Here is a 19605-nt window from a genome sequence, read left to right on the forward strand (position 1 = left end):
GCCGATCCCCTGATTGGGTATGTGCCATACTTAAAGGCGCAACAACAACAACAACAACATCCACACGCGGAGGCGGCCAACGGACCAGTTGACGAAGAAATGGAGGCCTACCGTGGAGAGGACGCCGTGCAGGAGGATTTCCCTGCGCGGCTCTGCCGTCGGAATACGACGAAGAAAGGGATGACGACGATTGCTACTGAACAACACACTGTACATACTTCAATGGCATTTGCATTACAGTTCCGTCCGAAACGGCTTTGCACTGCTGGGGTCCGGCTGCTCCTCCCTACTGGAATCCGCTGTCAGTGCGGGGAGAGGCTAGGTCTACCGCCACCCTGCTGTTTCTTTAGTCTTGCACCAGTAGCTCGAGCTGCGCCATTTTTTTGCGATAGCAAGCACAAGAAAACGTTTTGTAAACAATATTTTAATCACAAAATACCACAAACGCCAGCACGCAAGGCTGGAGTTTCTGGCTCGGGCGGCAAGTCAAACACTAACAAAAGGCCCCAACAGATGGCGCGCCACCAGTGAAAAAGGCACCACGGCATCATCATCATCATCATCATCATCATCAGAGATGGGAGGGAGGAAGCAAATCTATAGGTTAGCTGGGAGTAGGGCAAGTAAACGTAATAAAACAGGCAAGTCGGTTGCTGACAACCGACGCCCCGATTCAAAGGGAAAGCCACTAATCATCATCATCAGTTGGCGATGAGCTTAAAACAGAAAAGAAAGAGGGATGGGAGGGAGGAAGCAAATCTATAGGTTAGCTGGGAGTAGGGCAAGTAAACGTACAACCGACGCCTCGATTCAAAGGGAAAGCCACTAATCATCATCATCATCAGTATGGAATGGAAGGGAAAAAAACCCCGGAGACTTATAGGACAGAGAGACTGGAAATTAAGAAGGAAGGATTCTATGTCAATACGAGAGGCAGTACATTGCTCTTCGAAACACGGGGGGGGGGGGTGCCTGAGAACCCGGGCATACACGGGTATCTACAGGCAGCAGGATTAAACATGTGCATGCTGCGGCAGTGATCGGGAGAGTATAGACCATATTGGCAGGGGCTGCACAGAGATACGACCACCACAGGATGATGGGGAAACGACGCTGGCGGAGGCTTTGGGGTTTGGGGCGAGGGGGAGCCTCAACTTCACGGCCATAGAGGTGATGAAGAGGCGATTGAGTGGTGGTGGAAGAACAATAGGGAAGAGAGTGGGATGTAGGGAGAGTATTATAGCGAACGAGATTTTAGAACAGAAGAGGGGAGGGAACAAGTGTGCAAAGGATGGAAGGGGGGAGCAAGGGGGTTTAAAACCGTGGATGGAGGGGGAGATAGGGGGGGGGGGGCAAAGCAATTAGGTTAGTTTAAGGTAAGACAAATAAGTGGAATAACACAAGCAAGTAGGTTGCTGACAAACGATGTGCCGATACATATCTAAGAGATAAATAGCGCAAAAAATTGGACGCGTATCTGCTCCTTTCTTTGCAAATGTCGACAAAAGACGATAGTATTTATTAAATTTTGTCAAGTAAATGCCTTCATTCGCTTTCCCGCTCACCTCTCATGTTGTTCCTTTTGCGTCGCGCTCCTACCAAGGTAAAGGCGCCAAAGGTTTGCTTAAATCATTTTAAATTTGCCGCCTTCCCCTGCTCCATGGCCGGGTGTCTCGATGCCAACGCTGCCACGACGGAGACGCGCGTGAATGGAGGCGCCCTACTTCAACGTTGATAGAACCACGTTGCCCTACTCCACATGCTTTCCAAACAGAACGTGGAACCAATCTAGTGGAACCTTTCAAGTGTTGCCGGTGGATTTCTTAAAATGGCGCCAGAAGCTATAGTGGCGCGGGTGACAGGAGGCGACGGCGGAGTGAATTTTTTTTCTGCAGTTGAAGTATTTAATTTCGCAAAAATCAAGCATGTATGATTTTTTTATAAAGAAACACTGCAAATATCACTTATGTATTAATGTTTTGTCTTATATTTGCGTAATGTCTTTTTCTTCTAAACAATGTTGACAAGTATGACCATTACACCGGACCTGGACGGGTAGATTTAGCTGTGACTATATAAGACTATTGAGCAGGCATTGTTTTACTTTGGCCGAGTGGCTGAATCGAGTCACAGACAGACAGACAGAGACAGACCAAAATTTGTGGGTTTAAGTAGCCCAAGCAAGACTATCGTCTTTAAAAAAGACGAAGGACAAAGAATGCACAAGGACAAAGCGCTAACTTGCAACTACTGGTTTATTGAAAGAAACACACATTTATAACAAAAGTGTACATGATAAAAGACAACCTGTATACATCCCATGGCACAAACCAAAAACAAGGAAAAATAAAATTGATACCCCACTACGCAGTCTTATCGCCCCCTTCCCGAGCCACGGATTTCCAAATAAGCAATCTGTGTTGCCGATAAAGCAATTGATGCTAGACTAATGCATCTGTCTCCGGCTTTCCGGCTTGACTAATGCATCCGTCTCCGGCATTCAAAGCCGGATGCATTAGTCAAGCCGGAAAGCCGGAGACGGATGCATTAGACAAGCATCAGTTGCTTTATCGGCAAAAGAGATTGCCTATTTGGAAGCCCGTGGCTCAGGAAGGGGGCGAGAAGATTGCGTAGTGGGGTATCAAATTTATTTCTCCTTGTTTTTGGTTTGGGGGGTGTAGGTTGTCTTTTACCATGTACGCTGTTGTTATAAATGTGTGCTTCTTTCAATAAACCAGTAGTTGGAAGTTATCACTTTGTCCTCGTGCATTCTATGCCCTTCGTCTTTTTTTGCGCTATACATCTCCTAAATATGATCGAGCAACTAGTCCAACAACGCACTTTACTGCCGATACAAAGGGAGGGCCTCTAATCATCATCATCATCAACAACAACATTTTGTTGGGGACAACGAACACCACAGTACAAAGAAGGAGCTGCTAGCCATGATGATAGTAACCATCATTGCAGGAAAATGCAATCAAATTAAGCAAATCTATATTGCTGCTACCATGGGAGTGAGTGAGTCAGTTAACGTTTTATTGAGCCGGGGAAGTGGGTGTGGTTCCCTATTCCAGGAAGCCATGTGATGAGCGGGCAGCCTGCGCTTTCGAGGCGAAAAGTGCCTGGACATCCAGATCGTTGCTGGTCAGAAGGCTCTCCCACAGCTCAGGGGTGGGAAGGGGGATGGAAAGGGGGAGAGGTTAAGATTGTGCTGGCACTCTAATATGATGTGAGGAAGAGTACCAAGTTGTAAGCAGAACTTGCATTCAGCCGGAAATTGCGTTTGAAACATGCGATGGAGGCGGACTGGGTGAGGGAACGTTTTGCTCTACAGTCGGGGAAGTAGGGATTCTTCTTTTCAGAGCTTAGGATGTGGAGGAGGGAAGTGCTGTCGTTCGAACCGGTAATATTGTGTAATATCTTGAAAACTCAGTAGAGAGACCAACGGTGTGGTACCCTCAGTAGCCTAAAGGGACAGGGCGCAGGCTTGCTGGTGAGCAAACTAATTGCCCGTCAGTGAGGAATGGCCAGGAGTCCAAATGATGGTGTACTTTCCGGCAGAGTTGATGCTGCGACAGTAGTTTCAAAGTTGAGCGGGCCACCCTACCGGCTAGGAAGCTTCTGCAGGCTTCTTGAGAATCTGTGATGATGACGGGATTCTTCTTATGAATGAGGGCTAATGCGCAGCCGTTTAGTGGTCAGCTTAGAAAACTGCCGCCATCGCCTTGATCAACTGCTAAAACTAGCTTAACCTCTTCGGAAACTCCTTTTCCTGGACCTCGGTTCTATCCTCCCCCGAGGATGATGATAGTGCCCTGGAAGAGTTATGAGCTATAGTATAACCTAAGAAGACGCAGAAGAAAAAGAATAATGATAATCAGAACCCGTCCTGTAATTGGACCCTAATGATTCCAGAATAACTACATCATACGTAGTTCTCAGGTGTCGCCTCAGTTTCTAATTTGGCGTGCCTCACCTCCCGTTAAAAGAAAGGGTAAGCGTGAGTTGAGGCTGAATATGGCATCCTACACCAGGCTTTGAAGATGACATTACCTTTAGAAATTTCAGTGTGTACGTACAGGTAAAAATTCATCGGCTCATTTATACCTCTGCAACACGGCAAATTTAATGCCATTCCCTTCGAATGTCATTCGTTCAAAATGGCATTTGTTTGTAGTCACACGAGAAAATGTAATCATATTCGATTAGAATGGCATTAGGGGCCTAATGAGTGCGAAACCATTCGACTGCGTTCTGCCAGCAAATGTATTATCTCAAAACCAGAGACCCGGTAGGAAGGCTCACCCAAAACAGATTACTAAAGCGTCAGTAGCATTAAAATATATTTACATTTGTGTGTTTTAAATCATTTATTTATTTATATAAAACAAGCCGAATATAGTTGCAGAAAAAAATTAAGGAAGCTCACACTAATGCGTATTACTTGAATTTAGCGAAGCTGGACGCAGCCCTAGTGTTTTTCCTCTTTTTCGCCTCACGGCGTTGTTTAAGCCTCGCCGCTGTACGAAGGACCACAACTGGATGTTGGTATGCCTCTATCGCACAGAATTCTGCGCCGCACGTAGCCTTCCTTGGTAGCGCCCGCTTATCGCTGCGGCGGCGGCCTCCTCGCCTTCCTCCGCCACGTCCCGCACAAATCTCCGTTTCCTCCTTGCCTATCTCTCCCCGTTACCGAACCGCTGCTCCGTGCCGGGCGCTTGCGGAAGGGGATGTTGTTTAACCTCCAGCTTTCAATGGCAAAACTGGTCACCCAGCGAAGATTCCCCGAGGTAGCGTAGTGTAGCTTGCTCTACAGAAATTGGCTGGCGATTACGATACTTCCTAATGCGACATTTGAGCGCAGCAGCAGTGCGGTGAGCCAGCGCTCACTCGTGGGTTCTCTCTATGGCAGCGATGACGAGCCTCTGCGTCGCTGGCGCGGAGTGCGTCTCAGGAAGGGACCGCGAACGCACATAACAGTCACGCGTACGCTGCCCCCCCCCCCCCCCCCCCTCACGTTTTCGCCAAATGTTGCGCCGTCGAGCGCCTCGTGCGGGCGCAGCGTACTGCCCCCTCTCGTTCCCCACCGCACACTTTCGGAGAGCGCTTGCTCACGCCGTCACGGCAAACCGCCCTCCCGTCCCAATTCCGCGACAGTCTCCTCGTTTGCTTTGTCACTGTTCTCTTTCTTTCACTCGTCGGTTCAGCCATCGTGCGCTCGGTCACAACGACGGCGACGCGGCTCAGCCCAAGAACGGGCGACAAAGGGCTGCGCCCTATAAAGAAAACTGCTAGTCCCTCTATCAGGCCAGCCTCAGCCGGCGTGTGGTGGCGCCAGCGGCCACGTTGGTTTCTATGCTCCATGCTGGTGCGACGCCAGTGTTTAATCGTGTTCAATAGGCTGCAGCAACAGTGCTTGAAGTGCATTCAAATGTGCAGTAAAAATGTTTAAGCTCTGTTCGCTAAGTTCTCGCAAATATTGAAGCGCTTACTCAAATATGTTTTCTACGCAAGTTTTTACCCATCGCAACTGCCACATTTGCAAATTTCAATAATTTTGGCCGTGTAGCAGCGCGTCAAGAGAACGGCATTAAGTCGGACGAACTACATTCGATGGGAATGACATTACGTTTGCCGTTTGGCTGGGGTATTAGCCTGCGTACGTGCTTTGAAGGCGAAGGCCTAGCGATCATAAACTCCTTTATTGCTATATCGTGTTTGAGTCTCTCTTCGCTCTCAGTTCAGTCTTTCGACGCGAATAACTCGGACTGGTAGACTGTCCCAACTTCACAAGAAAGCTTTCCCACAGCCAGCTCCCCTTCGCGTGCACATTTTTGTTATCACGTGCCGACATGGGAACCTTTTACCCGTCACAGTTAAGGCCAATGTCTGTTCTATTCGGCTACGGTGCCAGGTTAGTACTCTAGGTACGCACTTAACTCCTGTTCTTGCGACTCAGATTCGGATCCCACACGAAGCCAAAGGTGTGTTTTCTCTTCACAGCGGCGGCCATTTCGGTACCGTTCTTGTTGACGGCAACAATGACTACGGCGGGTTGTCTCATTCGATAAGACAGCCAAGGGTTTGGCCTAAATAAAGTCGTCAGGACTTTCGTGGAACTCGACAGCCACCTTGGGGTTAACTTCGGCTGAACACTAAATAGGTTCCTAGTGAGAATTAGATGAACAAGAAGAGAGCGCAGTGCAGGACAAACAAGTTTGCAATAAAGGCAGGATTTATTTGCGCATGGCATCGATAATAAATACGCTAACGGTTGTCTCGTATGATAGGTGATAGCCGAAGCAAAATACATATAGCACACTTCCTAAAATGAACCTCGCCGAGTACGACGTAGCACCTGAAACGCCCTCGTCACTAATAATTTTAATTTAAAAAAGCACATGCACATGCACAGACCTAAGAATACTTTCGGCAGGGTAAAAATTGCTTTGTCACAAGAGACATCTTAGAGCTATCTGCCCCGACTTAAAACCGACATGCAGTAAAACACCTTGTTCATTCCGTGGCGTTAAAAAGACGTGGAGGCCTCCTACAAGGAAGCTGTGCCAAAAAAAAAAAAACATTTGGCAATATTTGCAAAATAAAAAGCTTCCAATAGTTTCCTGAAAAGTTAATGGGCACAATGCACACCCGCACAAACAAGCAAGACCTTGGGCACATATTTAAATCACTAAGAGAAAGTGTGCTTTAAACACAGCCCACAAAAATCTTTAAATTAGCGTCGCTGTTCCCGTGAACAAGATTGCCCGGTCAAATTCTGAGGCATTTCTGAGGCATTATGCAAGGCAAATGTGGAAGAATCTTGCCCCATGCCGGAAATATCACGATGATAACGGAAGCATTGACCAAGATATTTTCAACAATCATGCAAAATTTGCACTGCTCCGTTCTAGCTGACGTAGAACAAGTACGAATAAAATCACAGAGTGCGTCCGAGCCATGTTTCATGCGCCATTTGCTCACACTGCTCCCAAAAAAAGTCGACAAAGCTTGGTCAGTTCATCACAGATCACAGTTCGTCCAAAAAGCACCGAGTATTTTGCTGGCTAATAATTACACATACAGAAAGCCTGTAGCCGTGCACGTCTAGTATATAGCGATGATGTGATGCGTTTAAGGAACTGAACAATGCTTCGCATAACTGAAGCCTGCAATCCTGCGCGTAAGTTATCTAGTGATAATATGATGCAGAGTGCTTTCAGCAGAGCACTCGCAAACAACATTTCGATGGTAGCCAACTGCTGATCAACACAGCTTATTAAAGCCGTGTTCCTCAGCAGTCGGTTGTCAAGGCCGCTGAACTGACATATCGGAGTCCTTTGAAGCAGGGGTGCTGCAGAACTGAAGGCCCCGTCCACAGGCAGTCGAAATGAAGTTGCAGCTTAGTCAAATGAGGGGAGTAACCATGCCTAAAATGTGGCATGGCGTAAAACAGCAGTCCCATGAGACCATTAACGTACAACCATGGTGTGAAGATGCGACACAATCCACGCTCCATAACAATGGTGAAGATCTACATCGCCTTTACGAGCACACACGCCGAGTGCGAGCGCTGAGGAAGCGAGTGCCCGAGCAAAACCTACGCTGCCTGATTTCGCCTCAAGCTTGGGTCATAGGATACCATGGGGAGGTATACTTGAAGGTGGAAGGACTGATTTTCCAGGCCACATGCGTTTCCAGAATGTGTTAAACTAAGTCGTTAATTTAAAAGAGCGCACCAATCTGTGCCACTTTGCGCAAATACTGAACTTGTGGTTAGTCATTTCCAGTAGCTCTGATTGGCAATACATTGTAACCTATAAAATAATAAGTATACATTGTAGCCAATAAATTTAGGCGTACAATATACATTTCAGCGACAGCTTCAGTCATTGTGAAATGATCGGGAAATGTTAAGGTGTATTTTCACATGAATAATATGATTTTGATGGCACCATTACTACCACAAACCTGAGAAGTTAATTTCTTCGAGTCTATGCTTGATCACGAACCTGAACAGAGGCACAAAAGAGTAAAATGAGCGTTGTGGGACAAACTAAAAGCCTGAGACGAAACTTCTGGCCCGGGCCGAGCTCAGCATCCCCAATCGGCGCCCGTGTTTGCAAAGGCGACGTAGACCTACACCGGGGTCCCGAGCGTATTTCACAGATTTCGCATTGGTCCGCGTTTCAGGATGAATCCGAGAGTTGCCGTGGTGACGAGGTGGAAGAGGAAGTCGAAGAACGGTCGTCGTCGAAAGCCGAAGGCGGCGTAGGCAGATTCAAGTGGCTGCACCCGTGGCACTCGGACACGCGGTCCAGAATCTCCACGGCGCTGGAGAACGAAACGTGCTTCTTCATTCCTCCCAAGGTTTCCAAGCACGAGTCACTGACGCTAGTCCGCATCCTCGCGGCCTTGTTGGCGGCAAAGTCGGGTGAAGTGCACATGCTCCGGCTCTCACCGCTGGTCGCATTCCTGGCTGCGATGGGAGTGCTGGTTGCGGGCAGTGGACAAGACAGGCTCTGCAGCAGGCTGCTGCTCCTGTCCTGGCTACCCTCCCAAGACGGCGGCATCAGCGTGGGCGTGCAGACGCAAATGCTGGAACCGATGCGCAGGTGGAAGTGGCCGTCGCCGCGGCAGCACTTGGACGAGTGAAGCATAGTGACGCTGCTGGTCTTTCGTGTAATGCCCCTTGGAGCCGCTGTGGCGCTGTCTTCGGTAGCCGTGGCATGAGCTGCAGTGCTGTCCTCCGCGGCTGACTCGTAGGCGCTGTCCCTGTTGTGCAAAAGACAGAAAAGCGAAAAAGCCCATGTTAGAAGCACGTCAGAATCCAGCTGTCCGTCGTGGCTGTCGCCTATATAGAACACAATGAAAGGTGTAGGTTAGGTTCAAACCAAGTTTGTACACCCACGTGCGATGAACTTGCTAAAGAATTGACAAAATTAGAAGCAAACCGAACTCCTCAGCACACTTCCAGAAGTAACATTACGGGAGAAGTAGTTTTTTCTGCACGCCGCTCTGCACGTTAAGAGTACGCCTCCATTAGATGGATGGTGCGCCTGTTCCTATATATACTGTTCAAACTTAATTGCAAAACGCCCTTCCAAGACAGCCGAGCTCAGTTACAGGCACACGTTCTGGGCTCAGCTCTGCCCCTTTTTGGAAGTCCGTTCTGGAGCCGCAGGAGTATGTAATTCAAGCGTTAGGGGCTAGTGATATAGGCAAGTTAAATAGAAAGATTTCCATCACATTTATTTCAACCACTCCGGTACACCAGTGACGAAAGCGTTGAGACCCAGCGTCGAGCAACCTTCCCAAAAACAATCTTGTAATTATTTGATTTTTGCTAGGCCCATTTAGGAGTAACATGTGGTGTGTACAAGAGAATACTGTTTTCGGCAGTGATGCAAGCAGTACAGAGCTGTGGGTGCTGGTGACGTCAAAGTTAATGATGAAGTGCAGCTAGTGACAAATGGTTGACGAACAGCGACCTTTGGAATTGCAATCGCCTCGTCCGACTCAATTACAGCGCCAGTACAGATGCTGGAAGGGTGGAAGACGTCGGAATATTTTCACACAAAGGAAACTTGAATCTCGAGATGATGTTCCGAGCTACGGGCGCTGTAAGCAGAGCCCCTGCCCCCAAATGCCTAGCGTGGATGGAACCCACGTTAAAGCATGTAAACACGCATCCCACGCACGACAGCTGCCGAACAAGTGACAAGCTTTGCTTTCCGCATATATCCCGTTATGGATCTAGGGAAGAATCTATGTAATCACCCAAGAGCGCATTTTCTGGCCATCAACGCACGCAAGGATCCCACCTACCCAATCTCGTCAAAGACTTCGCCATGCAACGCGAGAACAATGGGTGGCTTGGACTCTGGCATGTATGTGCCTTCTGTTCCCTTGACCGCGTCTTCGATCTCCTTCATTGTCAGGCTGGTCTGGATGAAGAGGTGCAGGCCCTTGTTAGAAAGGTACAGGGGCTCCATCAACACGCTGCAAAAGAGAGACAAGCAAGTTCATTGTAATTAATCGCGAAACTTAACTTTTTATGTCATATCGGTAACGAATGAAGCAAAATTCTTGTCGAACGAGAATTGAACATTGCGTTAATGAGTTATGGTCACAAAGTGAGACTTGCTGTTGGGATACTTTGCTCAGGTTTATTTAGGTAAAATAAGGAAGAAAGAAGGCAACACTTAAATCAAACTAATACTGCCTATCCCTCATTTGTGTGTAGCTTGTTTAAACAGAGCTGCTTAAGGTTTCGTTCTATCCGCGCCTGGCGTCACTCAAACTCGGCACAGCAAAATGTAGAGGAAGAAAGTGCTAGGCCAAAAAGTGGGAGGAAAAGTGGCGAGGAGGCAAAAAGCCCACGAGCAGGTGCTTGGAGTGCGCGCCTCAAAAAAAAAAAAAAAAAAAAACGCCTCCTATGGTCGAAATCGAACATGGGTCAGTCGCGTTATGCAACCGGCGTATATCCGATTCCGCTTTCATAGCATTCGGGTGCTCAGCGTTTCCTTTGCGTTTGTAGCGCGGGCATTGGCTTTGTACTTAGGCTGAGAGAGAGAGAGAGAGAACTCTAATGTGGGCTGGAGAGGTCAGCTCTGCTAGCGGCAGTGCTTGCTACGCCAGATGGGTGTACTTAGGCTGAGTTGAAGTAGACTCCGGCTTTAGGACTGTCACTTTTGTTTGTGAACTTTCAGAGGGTGGACTATGCACTTTGATACGACTCAGTTTGCATGGTGAAATCTCTTTTTACCATCGTTGTCTTAATGTTTTTTTTCGCCAATATATTTGTGCCTTTCTTGAAATTTTTTTAAATTATGATGTTGCGTTCAACCTTTCAGTGCGCAAACCGCTGTGGAAAAACAGACCAAACAATTAATGCTACTCGACAAGAAATAAGCACAGCTTTAGCTCTGAAGGAATCGTGAAATTCAATGTTTTCTCACAGGATTTGATGCACATTCACAAATTATAAGCCAATTTGGTGAATAGTTGGTATACGCATGTGCATACGTAATTTCGTACATACGTCTGTGCAACGGTGTGGCGTTTCTGCACAATTCAACGCAACACTCTGCTCTTTCGCCGTACATTCATTGCGGTCTACGTCGTGCTCATATACCAATCTTAAGATGACAAGAGTGCTCACTTTGCATTTGCACGATTGTAAATTTGAAGTACCCTTAAGGTAACAAATTGAGACCTTTCTGGAAGCAGGTATGAAATGTATATTGTCTGTGTCAATAGACGCAGGCGCATTCCATGCCAATGTTTTGCCCAGTGCAATTGGTTTTTGGGAAATTGAGCTCATGAAGTTAATTTTCAGCCTGATGAGTTCGCAGACGCAGTGGAGAAGGCGTACCACTAACAAAATATAAACAAAACTCACTCTCGTAAGAAAGACTCCAGTCCCGAGCGCCGTTCCTCGATGAACTTGTCGTCGAATCTTTTCATGATTGTCCTCGACGGTAACCGAGGTGGAGTCCTGCATGAAATGTAGAAGTTGCATATAACGGGTCACGTAACGGTTTGCTTACGTTAACAAAATCAGGAGAGAAGTTTGTATGACTGTTGAACACATGTGGAGTGCATCTCGATTGATTGATTGATTGATTGATTGATTGTAGGGTATAACGCGTCGACGCAACGCAGGCGATGAGGCGCGCCTTAGTGGAGGGCTCCGGATTAATTTTGACCACCTGGGGATCTTTCACGTGCGCCGAAATCTCGTACACACGGGCGTTTTTGCTTTTCGCCGCCATCAGGAAAGCGGCCGCCGCGGCCGGGAATCGAACCCGCGACCTCGTGCTCAGCAGAAGAACACCTTAGCACACTGAGCAACCGCGGCGGGTTGGAGTGCATTTCGGTCCTGTCACGCAAAAATTTTAAAGCGAAGCTGTAGTGTCCTCACTCATACCTTTGTACATAAATAAACCATGCAGCGAAGCCACCACTTTCTGACGATGATGATAAATTATCGTGGGTTAGTGAAAGAAAAAAAAAACGCTTCTCGTGGCCGGAATGGAACCTGGGTCTCTCGAGTTATGAAGCAGGCGTCTATCCGATAGATCCATTTCGACATGGTCTAAGCGACCGCCAAACATAGGGTACGGATTCGCGCCGCACACCCCAAACCCAAACGTTAGGCCTACGGAGTGCACACCCGAGAGTGGCTCTGGGCATTCGAAAAAAGTGGTTCGTACCACGAGAGTAGCACACACTACTCTAGCACACCCAAAAAGACCATCACGAGAAAGCTTCGAGTTTAACCACCGTTGTTAGACGGAGGGGTCAATGTTTTTTTTTAACTTGTGATCACTTATGTCCTTTGTTTCGACTACAGCGAATCTACAAGGCCGTGCCAGTTTAACATGTTATCGCGAACCTTCGCAGCACTATTGCTTGCATGGGCGTGTCCAGAACAGATAATCGGCACTCAGCACCATGACATTAGCCAAGCCACAATGAACACCGTTTTAGCATTCTATTTGAAGACATTTCAATTGTAATAAGCCCAATAAGACTGTCTCATGTCAACATAGACTTCCCAAACATTGGGAATATTTTGTGTGCGCTCCAGATTGGAATCATGCTCCTATTCAAAAACGCTGCGCTGACCTTGAATTAAATGCACTAAGAAGAGTATATGCTTCCAGAAACCATCCCACAGGAATTTAAACCACGATTAGCAGTATTTATTGCGTTCAGTTGAGAGTACAAAAAGCACGTTTTTGGTACCAAGGACGTAATTTGTATTGCTGGTGAATTAAAACTAATTGCAGATCTGTAACGATACGCGGCTGTACGCCAGAAAGCAGCGAGACGTGGATGATTGTAGTTTTTAAAGGGCGATCAAGGGCAGTTGTTACAAAAATTAACCACAAGAAGTAATGAATGAGAGCAGATACACCCGGGAACAACTATCGCCTCACGGGTATAAAAATTCATCGGGCTTCAGCCGAGCGGATCTTCTTACTATTGGCCAAAATGATCAAGTTTCAATTTTTATATGCGTTTTTGTTATATTGTGTCTAAAGTATTACAGAAGTTGTGCAACTTCAAGATAGGGAACAGAGCTGGTGACATTGAGACAAAGTACCCTTAGCGCTGCCTTTTTATATGAGGTAGAACCAGAAATAATAGGCATAATCTACTCCGTTCACCGCAAAAGCAAAACAAAAACAAGAAACACGGACATTATGCAATGTGGAACTGTCGGTACGCCTCAACGGCAGCTGACCAACACGCGCTCAAAAAATGTGGCGCCAACTCACAATGAAGGCTGCAGCTCCTTGAGAAGGCTTCTCAGGTGGATGAACTCTGAGAACCTCCTGCGAACGGCTGACCGAGGCATCGTAAAGCTGCTGTTGTTCGTCTGCAACAAAAATAGAACATTTGAATCTCCGCGCCAGAAACGCATGAAAGCTGGGAACGTGCACGTTTAGCTTGAAAATGAAACCATGTGGTGTGACTCTGCTCCTGCCAGTTGTGAATACAACCATTTGGAGAAGGAAACTGGTGATGTGCGAAAAATGCATTGAAGGTGTGCTCTTTCCTTTTTTTGTGGTAAGAGTTAGGCATTCCACTATTAGAGAATCATTAATATGCCACTTAGACAGCATTTAGGTAAATTGAATCTAGTCCAGCCAAAGCTAGTCTTACCTCAATGGAGATGTTGTAAGATGTGTAATGATCTCCGTTGACGTCGTGCATGATAGGATCCCTCACGTTCACGTCGAGGAAAGTCTGAAAGGAAAACAAAGTGAGCGTCAGGCACGAACTCGACCGCCAATACTGTTAACTAGCGTACGTCAGATTCACAGCTCCATTTTCTTCTAGGTAGCATTCAACTAGATTTCTGGACATTCACGCATAGCATGCATAGGCTCAGTTGAGTCCACTGCTTATAGCGATAACGCACTGGGCGAATCATTCATTTAGGGTTTAAACATCGGCGTTTTGCTTCTGAATTGAGTCTGATGCGCTACGTTCGTGTATGCACACAACAGCAAATGAATTACAACCAGGAAGTTCTGATTGTTATGGTGATATGGGTTCCAAGACGGGAAATTGCGAATGGTTCTGTGATTTTCTCGAATTGCGATGAGTATTCCGCATGCGATGACAAATTGCCATAACAAAAGAACTGCGCTACAGCCGCAAAACACAAGATAAAGTACAGCACTCTACAAAGGGCATTTGCTCTTTTACCAGATTTATTAACGGGCTCCAAGCGCATGCTCACGTACGCGCATGTACAACCCCCTCCCCCCCCCACCCTCCGGCTGGTACCTTCCAAGGCTAATGGGTAGCGGCACAAGTGACGATAGAGGGAAAACTGCTAAGTAGCCAACCAGGTAAATGCCATCCACGTATCCGCGAGTAAAGGTAAGTCATACTCAAAAAAAAGGTGCCTTGACTGGCTAGAGTATCATTTACATTGTATAGGGACATCGGCATTTCACTGCTATTTAGAGTGATTGCGGATTCTCGCATACGTACATCGTTGCATGTACGTTTAAACAATAAAACTAGCTGCTGTATGAGAGTCTACAAATAGGGGAACAGCGCAACACAGACAAAACACAAGAAGAAGGTGACAACCACGGCCGCCGGCTTACCCAAGACTTAACGCTTGCAAGTATATGAGAGTCGTTTGGTAATGATTGATGTAAGCTTATTTAAATGGTTTGGATTCGGACCATTTGGATATTTTTCGCGCCGGAATCCCGCACACGGCCTTTTACGTATTGTTTCCGCCAGAAATGCCACCATGACAGCAGGCAGCCGCAGACGCGACCTCATGCAACTATAAGGTAACTGCATAGCACCTCATGTACTAGGCCACTGACATACTGATATAAAAACATGCACATCAGTTCAATGAGAGGATATTCCCTAAAAAACACACTAGTTCGAATATGTTAAGTAAATAAATATTGAAAAAAGATACGCTCATTATCGCATATTCTTCAGAAAGGTAGTGTGATAGTTGTTCCCAGTGTAATGTTTCCCTAACAACCCTGCCACATTCTTACAGCACAACGCACCATCTATGTCATGGTAACCCATTCAGTGTATACAGTAATTATCCGAAGAAATTAGGCAACCAGGCGTGTTTGATTGGTTGAAAGACGATTACTACCAGCTTCAAACATGCTGCTGTCATCACTACAGCCGCTTAACTGGAGCGAGTTTGTTATAAATGAGTCGTCGCACTGCACATCAGCTCAGGAGCGGCCGAAAATATTACCTCGGAGCAGCCGGGTCTCCAAGTTTATTTTATTTAACTCTCCACCGGCCTCTTTTGCACAATGCGAAACCTCCTGAAATCATCGGACAGTACGCGAAGCTTTTTATCAGGTTACGTGGCTTCAAGTACGTGGAACCTCCTGGCTCAACACGCCCCCAACAGGACGATCGCCATTGTGTGGATCCCAGGACACTCCTCACTAACGGGCAATAATTTTGCCCATAGACAAACCTGCGAACTCTCCTCCCAGGCCTCTGAGGAAACACCAAGTCTCGTTCCCCTGCTCACATTTCAAGACATCACCCAACATTACCGCAAATCAAGACAACATTTTCCCCCTCCTCACCCACAGCTTACTAAAACAGAAGAAGTAATACTCCGGAGGCTTCAAACAAACACCTTTCCTCACCCAACTTGGCTACATCGGATGTACCCCACCCAATACCCTGCCACATGTAAATTCTGCCCTAACCCATGTACCCTCATACCCATGATATTGGGGTGCGCACACAACCCAGCCCTCCCACCTTTACTCACTTCCCTTCCCCTCACTGAGCTGTCGGAGAACCTGACGGCCAGCGCCGGCTTGGATGCACAGCAACTCCTGGTGTCCAGGGCTGAGACAGCAAGGTCGTCCCATGGTCTCCTGGACTGAGGAGCCACTCCCACATCACCCGGCTCACAATAAAGTTTTTCCGCAGCCTCCTCCCAGGACAGTACGAGGATGTGCAAACGGCGTCGATCGGAGTGTGCTGGCGTGCTGAAGGCGATTACTCAAGCCCGGATCGTATTTCCTTCTGTGTGCGTAACCATTAACGGATACATAGCCGCGATGCCAGTGTCTGGGAGCGATTCCATTTCCGTTGTCTCGAGATTAAAATTTGTAAGTGTATATGAAGATCTAAGATAGGAAAACTAAGAGGATTGGTAAGAGCGTCTAATAATTTGGGACTAAGGCAGAATTCAAAGCTGGTACACGCGGAGAGCGTTTTGCGATCAATGCAAACGTCATCAAATGAAGAGAATAGTAGCACAAATATGAAACCATGCCTGGGTTTGAATTTAAGCTCAGCAGCTAAAAAAGCTACTGTAAATATATTTTTGGGCATTATTGACTGTTTCTGGTTTTTTGGAGAAAAAAATTGCTAAACCTACCGCCTGAAGCTTTGCGTAAACTCAGCAGATCAAACGAACACAGCCCACACCCCGAGACACGTCGTGCGTAATTATTGCACCCCTCCATGCGCATGTCTGCGGTTTTTCTCAAACTGGTGCCACATGGCAGTGCAGAATTCTCGCATTTTATAGTTAAGAATGCATTGTCCACCCTCTCCCCCCGCTTTCACAACGTGAAAGCATTCTGTCCTCGAAAGAAAATATTGCGGAGAGCATTCATCGCAACAAAGTCCGCATTATTATGGTTCAGGAGAGAGTTCGGAAGTTCTGCCATCTTAAGCCGTGGTTAAGAATACCGTATACGGTGCAGAACCAAGAATGCCAGCATTTTCAAGCTGTCCCATTATGAAGAGAATTTCGGCGAACGCCTGGCGCCTGCTGAAATGCAATTACAAATTGAGAATTGCTTCTTATTTTCTGGTAAATAGGAAAATTAAAATTTAATCCATTGAACACAAGTAGTTCCTCTACTTGTTAAATCCCAAGAAAGCATGCAAACGTAGGAAGAGGTATGCAGCCATGATGGGTCAATGCCCCGTACAAGAAAGGTAAACTTTCGTGCAAGTACATCTGTCGATTATTCATCTAGCCCAACTCCAGCGCAATTTTCCATTCAGAAAGCCCATCCGCGTACCTGTCCTCCGCAAGACACGAAGCTGAAAGAATGTCGCCGGGACGAAACACTTGCTTCGCTTCCACTGCTAGATGCAAGGCTGAGTTCGCTCAGGCTGCTGTGCCTGCTGCTGCTTGTGCTGCTGCTGGTACTGCTGTCAGTGAACTCGGTTGAAGAACGACGCGAAGGCTTGAGGATTGACTTGCGACGAGATGCGGACGGCGTCGACGCCTCGCGCATGCACAGCGGCGTGGGCACATGCATTTTTGATGCAACTTTTCTTTCCGAGTGGACACGTTAATGACCAAGTACGCCTCTTGCCGACGATGTGCGGTCAAGTTCACTAGCTCGAGGCAGTTCTTCCGTTTTTATCGAAGCAGTAGTAGCACCAGCGACCTTTATCTTGCTGAGATATGGGCGTGGTTCCTTAGTCCAGGAGCCCGAGGTACGGTTTGACTGTGTCCACCCTGGACACAAGTAGTTGCTGGGCGTCCAGCTCAACGCTGCCGTCAGGTTCACCCACAACTTGAGGAGGAGACCTAAACCCTCAATGAAGAGTTTCGCAATGAAAGGTATTGGCTGCCAGTAAACTCACGCAGCCACTTTGTAACTTTCAAACTAGCTAAGTATACCGGGCCCAACGGGCTTCCACGCTCTATACTTGAAACAAGGCGCACGCTGGTGGTCTGTCACCGGCCGTCTGAAGCTTGGGTCTGGAGTGCGCGGCCTTTTACGGTGGTCGAAGACGTGGACGGGAGAGGATGAGCGGCCCACGGTTTATCCTTGTGAACAAAGGACGAAGCGGGAGAAGGATAACAAAGATCTACAATCGCGGCGAGATAATCCAGGAGGCAGATCTCCATTGTTTTGGAAGGACGTCACGAGCTCTACAGCGCTCCCAACACCTTGGCGATATGGAGAAGGAGCGGGGTTAGGCGCGTGGCTTTTTTCAGAAAGGTCGCCATCCCCTTTGAAACCAGAAACAGATTTTCTCTCAGAAAGGTTGGTTTGGTGGATATTAAAGCTCACTTTTAAGCCTGTGAAGCAAAGAAATGATGGATGTGTTCTCAAAAAAGATGAATATGCGAGCTCACTTTCAAGGACAGAAATTATGGAAGTACGTAGACGGAAAGCAGTCATGTCTGTCTAGCATGACTTCTGTCGCGACAGGAAGCCAAAAGTGTGGCTTCGTTGGTTGGAATGTTTCTCGACTGATTCCGGTGATCACCTGTCCTTGTGACGTCCCCTAAAGCCTGGCTCGATCGCGGACATGCCGCGTCGCTTTTGAATACCTTCTCAGTTACCGCTACCCTGCATTTGCAAAAAAAAGACGATCTGCAGCCCGACGTATTTCATAACCTTTATTGCGCACCTGTTTCTACTGGCCACCAAAGAATCATTAAATGTTCTTCCCGGAACCCACACACTACGAAATTATCACGACCGATTCAAGTGACCTGTGATCTCACGAACCTTGAACGGACCGCATAGCCTTGAACTGTGATATGTGTTTGCAGCCTTCCCCGTCCTCTTCTTTCTTGCGCTGGTTGTTTTAAATGCAGAGCATTTCACTAACTCACGATGTCACCCGCGTTGTCCCGTCGTAGTCCGCACCGTCCTTGTCCGCACCCCTCCCCCTACACTATATAAAAGAAAATACTATCCGGCGCCAGGTTTCGATCCCTCGACCCTGCGGGCGGAACGCAATGTGCATGGTGCTCTACCGACTGCGCCACAAAGCAGACACAGAACGGGACGCTATGAACGCGCCTTATATCGTTGACTCATTCAAATTACTGCTGACGAGCGCTCTCTCGTCAGCAGTTGCCGCAAGTGCAACTACATTAACGTAACGCAAAATACTTAACGTCGTGCGCCCCCGGAAATGCTCTGCATTTGATCGTGCCCCTCGCGAGGGGGATGTTTATACAGGAACTCCTACTTCTAGCGGACTCCTGGCGCCCTCTTTTTGCCATTGTAGAGACTATGAGGTGGTCTTCGAAGGGCGCCAAATTTGAATTCTACAAAATCGAGTTTTTGCTTGAAAAATCAGCAGAAATCATTAAAATTTGGCTCAAAATTAAGCAGAAATCAGCAGATTTTCTTTTCATTATGAATCCGTACCAACTCGCCTAACTTGCCATCCTGGAACTGTGATCTCTCTTCGATCATTCCCTCCCTGCGTGTCCTTCCCCACCAAGGCATTCATTCCCCCTCAGAAAATAGCCATTTTCACTCTCTTCTCGAACACAACCACTTTTACACACTCTTAGCCCTATCTCTCTCTGTATCTGAAGGGTTGTTACTCCAAATAATAAGGCACGGCAAGGATGACCCCTGCTCGTCGTGAAGTCCTATTGCCAAACATTGACGGCGGACGTGGCCTGCCCCTTGTCCAAAGTTCTCTCTCCAGGAACAAACGCACGCACGCACGAACACACACAAACACAGGCGTGTGCGCTCAGACTTTTCACTTGGATATTAATCATCAGCTAGGCTACAGAAACGGTCGAAAGTAGGGTCAGTGTTTCGATGCCCTATTTAA

The 19605-nt window shown here is 47.4% G+C and overlaps 1 protein-coding gene across 3 annotated transcripts in view; it reads right to left on the minus strand.

Moving 5' to 3' along the window:
* Window positions 1-6475: 6475 nt before the first annotated feature.
* Window positions 6476-19605, minus strand: part of LOC144179352 (uncharacterized) — a 91939-nt gene continuing 78809 nt past the window's right edge. For 2 of the 3 annotated variants that reach the window (XM_077707672.1, XM_077707673.1), the window contains exons 2-6: window positions 13681-13764; window positions 13293-13393; window positions 11408-11503; window positions 9832-10005; window positions 6476-8778 (exon numbers count right to left, since the gene is read on the minus strand). In XM_077707672.1, the coding sequence (XP_077563798.1) occupies window positions 8193-8778; window positions 9832-10005; window positions 11408-11503; window positions 13293-13393; window positions 13681-13764 (1041 nt within the window). In that variant the 3' untranslated portion in view covers window positions 6476-8192. Of the gene's footprint in view, window positions 8779-9831; window positions 10006-11407; window positions 11504-13292; window positions 13394-13680; window positions 13765-17081; window positions 17721-19605 lie in introns of those variants that run through there. The other variant, XM_077707671.1, reaches the window with a different exon arrangement.

This window comes from Haemaphysalis longicornis, unplaced genomic scaffold (genome assembly GCF_048455015.1).
Source record: "Haemaphysalis longicornis isolate Haplotype H1 unplaced genomic scaffold, Haemaphysalis longicornis Haplotype H1 scaffold_4, whole genome shotgun sequence".
Taxonomy (NCBI): Eukaryota; Metazoa; Arthropoda; class Arachnida; order Ixodida; family Ixodidae; genus Haemaphysalis; species Haemaphysalis longicornis.